Source organism: Enhydra lutris, unplaced genomic scaffold (genome assembly GCF_002288905.1).
Source record: "Enhydra lutris kenyoni isolate GAN:26980312 unplaced genomic scaffold, ASM228890v2 scaffoldscaffold19, whole genome shotgun sequence".
In the NCBI taxonomy this organism is placed as follows: Eukaryota; Metazoa; Chordata; class Mammalia; order Carnivora; family Mustelidae; genus Enhydra; species Enhydra lutris.
Genome location: NW_019154103.1, coordinates 6,497,890 through 6,509,546, shown reverse-complemented (window position 1 = coordinate 6,509,546; position 11,657 = coordinate 6,497,890). Strand labels below are relative to the sequence as shown.

Sequence of the window (11,657 nt, the reverse complement as noted above, 5' to 3'; positions counted from 1 at the left end):
CTCTCTCTGGTAATCACCAAAGCCACTCCAGGTTTTTTTAAAAAAATTTAAGTGCCTGCAAGGTGTATTTTTTACTCTTCTTTTTACTTTTTACTTTTTAGTTTTAGTTTAGTTTAGTTACTTTTTACTTTGTAGCCTATATATTCCATTATATTTCAGAAAGTTTCTTGTAGATAGTATATAATCAAGTCTTGTTTTTTTAGCTAGTCTGTATGTTTTAATTACTATACTACACCATTTCAGTTTAATTTTTTATTTTGTTGGATTTAGGTCTACCACTTATCATTGTCTGTCTCTCTGCTTTTCAGTTCTGTTTTCCTTTCTGGCCTCCTTTCAAATTTTTTTTTATTATTTTATAGAATTTCATTTTAATTTATATATTGGCTTTTTAAAAATATCTCTCCATGCTATATATTTTAGTGATTACTGCAGAGTTTTATTTTTTTAAGATTTTATTTATTTGAGAGAGAGAGAGGGAGAGAGAGTACGAGTGGGGGGCAGGCAGGGAGAAGGAGCAGTCTCCCTGCTGAGCAGGGAGTCTGATGTAGGGCTTGATCCCAGACCCCAGGATCACTACCCGAGTGGAAGGAAGATGCTTAATGGACTGAGGCACCCAGGTATCCCTCTAAATGTTATTATACCAAACTTTTTATAATCTGCTTAGAATTTTTTACCACTCCAAGTAAAATATAGAAACCTTACTACCATATATGTCCTGTTATTCACCTCCCATTAGGATGTTGTTCTATGTGTATTAGATCTATATCTGTTAAGCATCCCACCAGACTGTTATAAATTTTTTATTTCAGTAGTTATACATATTTTAACAAACTTAAAATGTGAAAAAATACTCTATTCTATTTATTCAGATATTACCATTTCTATTGTTCTTTCTTGGCATTTCAGTGTTCCCTTTGATACCATTTTACTTCTCTATGAACTTTCTTTAGCATTTCTTTTACAGCAGTTCTACTGGCAGTGAATTATCTTAGTCTTCCTTTTTCTGAAAATGTCTTTATTTCACTCTGTTCCTAAAGGATGTATTTGTTGGTTAAAGGACTCTGGGTTGATAATTATTAGTATTTTTTTTAAGCACTTTAGAAGTAATGTTCCACTGTCTCTGGTTTCTGGTGAGAAATACAACATAATTCAAATCTTTGTTCTCCAAAAAGTAAACAGTGTCATTTTTCTCTGGCTGTTTTCAGATCTTTTCTTTATGTTTAATTTAATCTGTGTGGTTATGATATGCCTGGGTATGGTTTTTAACTTTTTAGCAATTTGCTGTGCCAGTATAAATGCTGTAAATATAATTTCATATAAACATATGTAAATTTATTTCTTTCACCAAATTTTGGAAGTTTTTAGCTACTATTTATTTCTTAAAATGTTTTTTCTTCTAATCTTTCTCCTCTTCTTTTGCATCTCCCCTAACATGAATATTAGATATTTTTATATTTTCCCATAAGTCCTCAAAGCTTTTCTTTTTCTTTTTCTTCTACTTTTTTCTCTGTTATTCGGACAGGATAATTTCTACTGAAATATCTTTAAATTTGCTGACTCTTCCCTTGGTTGTCTCCATCCTATTAAGACCCTCTGGGAAATTCTTTTATTTGTGTTTTTCACTTATAAAATTTCAGTTTGGTTCTTCTTTTTTTTTTTTTAAAGATTTTATTTATTTATTTGACAGACAGAGATCACAAGTAGGCAGAGAGGCAGGCAGAGAAAGAGAGAGAGGAGGAAGCAGGCTCCCTGCAGAGCAGAGCGCCCGATGTGGGGCTCGATCCCAGGACCCTGGGATCATGACCCGAGCCGAAGGCAGAGGCTTTAACCCACTGAGCCATCCAGGCGCCCCAGTTTGGTTCTTCTTTAAGACTTTATTTATTTATCTGAGAGAGAGCAAGCTAGAGAGAGAGCACAAGTGGGGAAGATGGTCAGAGAGGAAGAAACTTCTTTTTCTTCGAGGAGCAGGGAGCCCGATGAGGGGCTTGATCCCAGGACCCCAGGATCATGACCTGAGCTAAAGGCAGACACTGAACCTACTGAGCCACCAGGTACCCCTCAATTTGGTTCTTTTTATAGCTTCCATTTTTTTTTTGGTGAAGCCTTCTTCCCTTCCATTCATTTAAATAGTGTTTACCCTTGCTTTATGGGACATAATTAAAATAATATGTTAAGTCTTTTTCTGATGATTCTGAAATTTGAGAATTAGCTTTTGTTCCTTATCTTTTCCCTTGAGAGTTGTTTAGATTTCCTTTTGTTTTACATGTTGAGTACTTTTGAATTATTTCCTAGATATTTTGAATATAATGAAACTGTCAGTCCTGTTTAAGTCTTTAAAAGAATGCTTTTGTTTTGTTTTGGTTTTAGCTTGCAGTCCATCCAGTTAGTTCAGAACACATATCCTGGGCAGCTTTATGTGGGTTGAGGTTTCAATGATAATTTAATTTTCTTTTTTTTTTTTTTTTTTTTTTAAAGATTTTATTTATTTATTTGACAGAGAGAGATCACAAGTAGACAGAGAAGCAGGCAGAGAGAGAGAGGGAAGCAGGCTCCCTGCTGAGCAGAGAGCCGGATGCGGGACTCGATCCCAGGACCCTGAGATCATGACCTGAGCCGAAGGCAGCGGCTTAACCCACTGAGCCACCCAGGCGCCCCGATAATTTAATTTTCAACACCGTTGCAGTGCAGTTCCAATCTGCCCTGATTGTGCACCACCCAGTGGCCACTCTGAAACCTGCATACAAGCATACCTCATTTTATTGCACTTCACAGATACTGTTTTTTACTAATTGAAGGTTTGTGGCAACCCTGGGTCAAGCAAGTCTATCAGTGCCAGTTTTCTAATAGCATTTGTTCACTTGGTTTGCTCACTATGGTTTACTGAGTATCTTAAACTCACTGTTGAGTACTGCTTAGAAAAAAAAAAGATTCCTTTCAAAATGACTACTCACTGGGGCGCCTGGGTGGCTCAGTGGGTTAAGCCTCTGCCTTCAGCTCAGGTCATGATCTCAGGGTCCTGGGATCGAGCCCCGCATTGGGCTCTATGCTCAGCAGGGAGCCTGTTTCCCCTCTCTCTCTGCCTGCCTCTGCCTACTTGTGATCTCTCTCTCTGTCAAATAAATAAAATAAATAAAATCTTAAAAAAAAAATGACTACTCACTGACAATGCACCTAGTCACCCAAGAGCTCTGATGGACATGTACAATGATACTAATGTTGTTTTCATCCCTGCTAACACTGTATCCATTCAGCAGCCCATAGATCAAGGAGTCATTTCAATTTTCAAGTCTTATTTAAGAAATACATTTTGTAAGGCTATCTATAGCTGCCTAGATAGTGATTCCTTGGATGGATCTGGGCAAGTCAACTGAAAAGCTCCTGGAAAGGATTCTCTGGTGTAGATGCCATTATGAACATTTGTGACTCATGGAAAGAGTTCACAATATCAACATTAACATGTTTGGAAGAAGTTAATTCCAGCCATCATGGATGACTTGGAGGGGTTCAAGACTTCAGTGGAGTAAGTAACATCTTGTGGTGGAAGTAGCAAGAGAACTAGAATTAGTAGTGGAGCCTGAAGATGTGTCTGAATTGCTACCATCTCATGATAAAACTTGAATGGATGAGGAATTGTTTCTTAAGGATGAGCAAAGAAGTGGTTTCTTGAAATGGCATCTACTCCTGGTGGGGATGCTGCAAAGATCACTGAAGTGACACTAAAGATTTAGGTTAGGTGTGATTTGGGAGTGTTGACTTCCATTTTGAAAGTTTTGTGGGTAAAATGCTATCAAACAGCATCGCACGCTACAGGGAAACTGATTGTGAAAGGAAGAGTCAATCAATGCAGCAGACTTCTTCATTGTCTTATTTGAAGAAATTGCCACAGCCACCTCAACCTTTAGTAACCACCATCCTGATCAGTCAGTAGCCATCAACATTCAGGCAAGACCCCCTACCAGCAAAAAGATTATGATGTACTGAAAGCTCAGATGATGGTTAACATTTTTCACTAATAAAACATTTTAAAATTAAGGCATGTACTTTGTTTTTTAGACATAATCATACACTCAGTGGACTATAATATAGCATAAACGTAACTTTTTTATATCCACCAGGAAGCCAAAAAATTCAAAGTTGACTTGATTTATTGCAATACTCACTTTATACTCTACAGTAGAATACACAGAATCTCTGAGTTATGCCTGTAGTGACCTACGGTGTAGCTCAGCTGCTTCTGGTCAGTTTCATACATGCAGAGGTTGGGGGTGGTCCCAGGATTTTTATACACAAATTTGGAGGTTCACTTTCTTTAGTTCCTTCCTATGATCTTCCCCCACACACTCTGGTCCAAGATCTTCCTCCTAGGTCTTCTGTTAGAAAGTCAGGGCTTTAAGCCTCCCTTCACCATTCCCAGTATTCCACCCTGCAGTGTCTAACTGTGTGCCCCCATTGCATCTGTAGGTAGGGAGGAGTGATGCTGTTTTGCTATCTTTACCTTGGTGTACAGCAAGATTCTAATTCACAGGGTTTGCACATCATGAGGAGGGGGCTGCTGCCTTTCTGCATCTCCCCTGGAGTAAGTCAAATAAATTCGAGTCTGTCTCACAGCCCCCAACCCCTTTCCTGTTTGACTAGAGAGAGCAAACTGTTCCTTGGGCTCTGTGCTAGCTGGCAGTTCATTTTCCTGTTAGGTATCTGTAATTTTTTTTTTTTAAGATTTTTTTTTTTTTTTTTAATTTGACAGAGAGAGAGAGAGATCACAAGTAGGCAGAGCAGCAGGCAGAGAGGGGGAAGCAGGCTCCCTGCTGAGCTTAGAGCCCGATGTAGGGCTCTATCCCAGGACCCTGAGATCATGACCTGAGCCAAAGGCAGAGAGGCTTAACCCACTGAGCAACCCAGCCGCCCCTGTAATTCCTTATTTCTTCTGCTTGGAATCTAACTTCTTAAGTCTGTGGAGTAAGGTCTTTCATTGACTTTGAAAAGTTTGTATTCAAAAATATTTGTTGTATCCTTTCTCCTCTCTCCTGCAGCTAATTAAGCATATGTTAGGGCTTCTCACTATCTGCTCTGTATGTCTGTTTTTCTCCATCCTTCCGTCTTTTTGTCTTTCTGGCTGTACTCTGGATAATTTCTCCTGATTTGTATCCCTGTTTATAAATTCTGCCCACTGGCTGTATTATATTCTGCCATTTAAATCTATTTAATTAGAGCTTAACAGTCCAGTTTTTACATATTCTAGCACCATGTATATTCACATCTTTCCCCAATTAGCTCCATCACTTTGTATGGTTTCCCATTCCCTACAGGTACCTCATATTTGACTATTACTTAAAACACAGAAAGTGAAAATCTAATACTTGTCTAAAGGAATTTTTCATTATTTCTACTAATCTACTAACTTTTGGCTCTGGAGTAATTTCCTTATGTGACGGTTTCTATTTTAACTGTGTTGGTAAATGTTATATTTGAAAAGTAATTTGTGGCCTGCATTGAAGTTACTTTTCTAAGGGAGGATCTATGTTTTTTGTTTTTTTTTTTCCTCCTGGCACCTAGAGGAATCACCAGTGTGGAACCATCCTAAAACAAGTTTAAATGCTTATGATTCTTTGGGTGCTGCAGGCAATTCTAAATTTGACTAGTTTTATAATACTTTATACTTCTGGTTCATCCTCATCCAAAGGCTAAAAACGCTTTGGCGAGGTGGGGGTGGCCACAGGGAAGTACCGATTAGGTTCATGATACTGATTAGATTTACAACATTGTGTGGGCCTTAAATTTTGGTCTGTTCCCTCACCCCATAAGGTTGTCTCAATAGGACCCTATGCCCACTTCCCTTCTCTTTCTCTTTCCTTTTGCACTGAACATTCCTTACTGTCTTAATATCTTGATGCTTTCAGATGATTTTTGTATTTTAATCACCTTTGGTTTTTTTTGAAGGAGTATGGATCTAAGTATCCTAGCATACAATTCCCAGAAACAAGAAGTTTCCCACAATTGCATCCTTGTTCCTACTTGGGCAAACCCTACTCTTTTAATTGGTATTCTCTGCACTTTGCACATGCTACTTGTGGCATCTAATCCATAAGTGTTGATAGGAAAAATGCATAATTTTGTTAGCAAGTAATTACTTTTAGCAATTTATATGTATAGCCGCTCAAAAAATATACGTATCTTATATTAATTGTCTAATATTACTTGCTGCACATAAATCACTAGAAAAGTTAGCAGCTTAAAACAACATTATCTCACACAGTTTCTGAGATTCAGGAATCTGAAAATGGCTTAGTTTGGTGGTTCTCATGAGGTTGCAAACTTTGGAAGGCAGCTACTATTGGGGTTGAAAGATCCATTTCCACTCCTGTGGCCATTGGCTTCAGTCCCTTGCCGGTGGGCCTCCCCAACAGCCTGGCAGCTGGCTTCCCCAAGAGTGAGTGATCTAATAGGGGGAGAGAGACAGAGGGAAGAGGAAAGGATAGGAAGAAAGGGACAAAAGACAGAACGTGGGGAGAAATGCACCAAAGATGGAAGTGATAGCTGTTTACAACATAATCTTAGAAATGACATCCCAACCCCTCTGCCTTATTTTTTTGGTCACAAAGCCCAATAATGTTATGTGGGAAGGGACTACACAGTATGAACACCAGGAGGTAAGGATCACTAGGGACTTATCTTGGAGGTTGGGAAGCACTATATTTTACCAAAAGTCAATTAAAAAAAAAAAAAAAAGAAAAACTTTATTATATTCAGAGGTTCCTAACAAAGCACTTGCGTTAAACCCACTTCTTCATTTGTAGAAAGCATGAAAATATGGTTGTAATCTTATCAGTACAGATGTGCAAAATATTTCCCAGTGTTATATATTAAATTTGTCCAAGCTAAATCCAAAAGAAAGAATATAAAGATCTAAAACTAAAAATCTGATGTGAAAAAAATCTCAGTTAAATGGTAAAAGATAAATTTAGGTGGCAAACTGTCTGGTAGGGGAAAAAAAAGGTTTTAAATATAGCTAACTAAAAAATAAACTTGTAAGTGTCTTAGTAATAAAAAATTCTGTTATGAGAAAAACAGTCCTCCTACTGAAACATATAGTCACAATTCCAGTAATATGCTTTTATCAATCAAAAGTGGTTTGAGAAGGAATGAAACCTTTAAGATTCTAAGTATGAATCTCACAACTCAAAGTAAATTGAGGGAATCAATGTGTTCTTCAGTGTAAACACCATGCTACACTTTGTATAAATGAGAAGAGAAAAAAATACATATATCTATTTGTATTGCTACTACTACACCTAAACCAGGGGAAGATACGTAAGAAACTAATAAAAAGGATTACTTGGTTGAGACTGGAGGGTAGGAAGAACAAGGTAGATACATATAAAGTAGAAGGTAAAACTTGTATTGATAAGTTTCTTATTATTTTTCTGATTTCTGAAATACACACACACACACACACACACACACACACACACACACACACACATATATATATGATTGAACTGATAAATAAAACATTTATTTAATCACAAAGGAAAAATTAAAACCCAAGATGGGTTTATAGGTTTCTGGTTTATTTCAGGATATCTTCGATTAAAATGTGAGTTAGGTTATCAAAGCTATGCTTGTGCCTAAAAAAAGAAAAGTCTGTTCTTTACTTATAAAACAATATCAGAATCTAGGCTGTTATAAAATTAGGCAGTTGAGACACCATAGTCAAGCTTTTGCTTTTATGATTAAATCATAGGGTAAGATATTAATACAACACAGAAGACTCTCTAAAGCAAATCGCCTTAAAAGATAAAGTTCAGTCTTTTTACAATTACCTACTTTTCAGATTTTTATCTCTTACCTAGCCAAATTTCATGCCCACTATCCAATAAGTTCTCAGGTAGCCATCTTCTTAGTGGTATGACCAGCCTTCTGAGTTGTTTTCCTTTTTTGTTTTGTTTTGTTTTGTTTTTGGTGGGCAGCAAAGCAAAGTTTATTAAGTGATAGTATAAAGCTCCTGAAGAGGGAGGGGACCTGAGAGGGTTGCCTCCTGGGTTGTTTTCCAACCACATAGTCAAGATTCATATCTCTATTATAGCAGTAACTTTTACTTCGTTAATTACCTGTCTCATACATTCAGCTCCAATAGGGAAAGAACTATCTTACTCATCTTTCAACCAGTGAAGCTTAACAAAATGCTCTGCACATAGCAAGTATATAGACAAAGTGTGCTGGGTGGTTGCACAGAACAACTGGGCTAGATTTTACTTCGTATTTCAGAGTTTAGAGAAAGAGACCAGTATTAAAAAGCCTCAGATCAAAAACAGATCACTGCAGACTGAATACAAAGAACCATTCTATTTCTTTACATTTAAAAAAATTTAAAAGTACCAATGTGAAGAACATGACCAAATAAGTAACAACTGCATTCAGAAACCTACATCTACAAAGCATACTTTAAAATGTTTCTCCAAAGACACATTATTCCAATTTTTATTAAATGTAGAGACTTTTTGGAAACAAATCTAAAGCTATCCTATCATGGGAAGAGCTCTCCACCATTTGGTTATTTTTAAGTAATTTCAGGGGTGCCTGGCTGGCTTAGTCAGAAGAGCATGTGACTCTTGATCTTGGGGTCATGAGTTTGAGCCCCATGTTGGGTGTAGAGATTACTAAAATAAAAAATAAATAAAATAATTTCAGTATTCATAGGCTGTGCAACTACTTATACTGCAAAATAAACACACAGTATATAAAGAAAACGTAAACTGCTAAAAATAATCTTACACCATTTCAATACATTTCACAGGTTACTTTGTGTTGCCATTTTATTTAATAGCCACAACATTTTACATTGCTTATTAAGTAGCTACTTCCAGAAGACTAATAATCTCCTTCACAGGATATTTTTGGTTAGTACTACAGATGCGATTCAGTACAACCATGTGACCAGTGGAGTAAAATTCTGTCTCTCCTAGCCTGAGACCTTAGATCCTGAGTTATAATATAACCCTGACTTGGTCTTCAAGTTGAGATGCTTCATAAGTATTTTTCTTACATCAAGGCTATTTAGTGTAGTTTCTTTTTCTTGAGATATACAATGAGTGTTTTTGATACAAAAACATATACCATATAAGAATTAAAAAAGCAACAAAATAATGGTTGTATTTTATTTATATAATGTAAATGACAGAACTAAAACATCCCCTACACTTTTTTTTAACACAACATACTTCTTAAAATTTTGCTGTTTGAAGAGGAAGGTTCTGTAAGTTTCAAATACATAGAATTTAACTTATGTTAATATCCTGTTATAAAAATAACTACCATATAAAGAATTTGAAATATGCAAAAGTAATTAGTTCCTTAAAATGTGTATTTAATACATTGGTGTCGATGAAAATATGCAGACTTGACAACAAAGTTCTACGATTTAAAGGAGAAGTTAAAAAAGCCTGTTTTAGGCTTCATTTATTGCTACATAATGACTACTTCAAGGGTCATATGGCCTGTTGTCAATCCCTCTTAGAAGTGGTAAATAATGTGGGGTATATTTTGAAGGAAAAGAGGAAAATAATGCACTGCAATACAAAAATATTACCTATTTATAAATTATTAGACTTATAAAACACATACTGAATCACATGTTCTTGCTATAAAAACAATGTACTTAAATATAGAAGCACAAAATTCTGAAGCACCCACAATTATTTTAAGAATACCCATTTAATCAAGAAAAAAACATATATATATATATATATATATATATATATATAATAATTTGAGAAGAAAAAAGGCAAAATTCTGATTTTTAATCCAAATAATCAGAGTTTATCTAATCATGGAGGTAGGTCTCCACTCCAATTATATAAATAAGTTATCTGCCTTACTCAAAGAATCATCATATAAGACTAAGATCTGAAAACTGTGTCCTGAAATTCATTTTTAACAGACTTTAGAAACCAGGACCTGTACTGGCCTATGTAACAGCTATTTCCCTCATAAGGTTACACCTGAAAAGAGCCTTCATTAAAGTCATTCTTGGCATAACGAGGTATAAATAAATGCAGATATTTTGGCTTTGCATTTAAATAACACAGTAAATGCTACAAATTTATTAAAGATAGAAGAAATCCTTATCTTCGTACTTGTATTAAGTCAAAGCTTCAAAAACTGTGGGTCTCTTAAATTTTTAGAGATTTAAATATTGTGCTAATGATTTAAAAAGATAATTTCCTGCCTAAAAAGCAAAACTTACATGTTTCAAATAGCAAACATTTAGTGTTTGTGGCATTTCAGCTTTAGTGATTTAGTTTTAACAAATTAGTATGCAATATATGATTCATATCTTTCATTAAAAAAGATTTTCTATAATGAAAAATACTAATTCTATTTCTAGTGGTAAACTAGTAGAGTTGGAGGTCCCACCATGGATCACAGGGATTAGAGCACTATCAAGATCATTTAAATAATGTTGAGGAAGAAGTTGGCCTTCAGATCCTGCCTGAAATTCAACCTGCGGAAGAAAAGAATCTTGATAAGTCAACCCAAGAAAGTAAGCATTCTTGTTTAGCTCAGCAGATGAATATGAATTACTTTAAAATATATCATTCATTTTAAGCATGTTAAGAAAATGCTTGATATTTTACTCATAAAATGTTTCACATTCTCCTGTATTTCTTTTACCTTTTACATAAATTATCATTCTCTCTCCCACAGATATCATAAAAATTGTTTAAATGCCACTACTTCATACTTTAGGTTTCCTCTCAATGGACACGTAAACACACTAGAGAACCAAGGTTTTAAATAATTACCAACATGACTTAATAAAAACCTATAGTATTAAAAAATCTACTTAAACTGTTTTGAATTTGTTGTTGCAAAAATATTTAATATTTGAATTTAATGTTGCTGGTAAAAATTACATTTTAATGCATTTGACTAAAAAAATTAACAGGGCTGCTGAAATAAGTTATTACCTCTCTGAAAAAGGAACTTTTAACAGTGAGATAAAAATGTAAGTTCTTTACAAAAGAACTAGGAGTTTAACACAACCTAATTAAAGAAAAGCAGACCCTTAGTATATGACCTCATTCATGTTTAGATTAACCATTCTAATGAAAAACTTGCTTTAAAATAGATTATATTGGATGTTGGCAACAAATGAACATTAAAGTACTACTAGAGTACCATTTTTCACCTATAAAATTCATGAAGTTCCAAAGTTTGATTACATATTGCTTTGGTAAAGATGTAGGAAAAAGAACTTTCTCATACAAATTGTGGTAGAAACCCCTATTTGAGACAATATGGTAATATCTATTGAGTACATTCTTAGACCTGGCAATTCTACTTCTTAGAATGTTTGTTATACTCATACTTATGCAGAAGCAAAATACTGTGGATAACCTAAATGTCAATCAGTGCATACTAAATTTATATAAAAACTAGTTAAATAAATTATGGTACATTTATATAATCAACAACTACTATTAAAAAGAATACATAATAATATGAAGTATCTCTAAAATATACATCTTAAAGAAGCAAGGTCAAAAGCAAGTAAGAGTAAGGGGGGAAATAAAAAGGACTTACATATTTATTTGGCTGTATATGCAAAAAAAATCAGAGACTACAAAGAAATGGGTAACATTTGATTGCCTGACCAG

General features: G+C 35.0%; 1 protein-coding gene across 1 annotated transcript in view; it reads right to left on the bottom strand.

Moving 5' to 3' along the window:
- Positions 1-8,795: 8,795 nt before the first annotated feature.
- The window catches only part of LOC111148275 (zinc finger FYVE-type containing 16), a 50,985-nt gene continuing 48,123 nt past the window's right edge, over positions 8,796-11,657 (bottom strand). Inside the window, exon 18 of the mRNA XM_022504751.1 lies at positions 8,796-10,501. Coding sequence (XP_022360459.1) covers positions 10,340-10,501 — 162 coding nt within the window. The 3' untranslated portion in view covers positions 8,796-10,339. The remainder of the gene's footprint in view (positions 10,502-11,657) is intronic.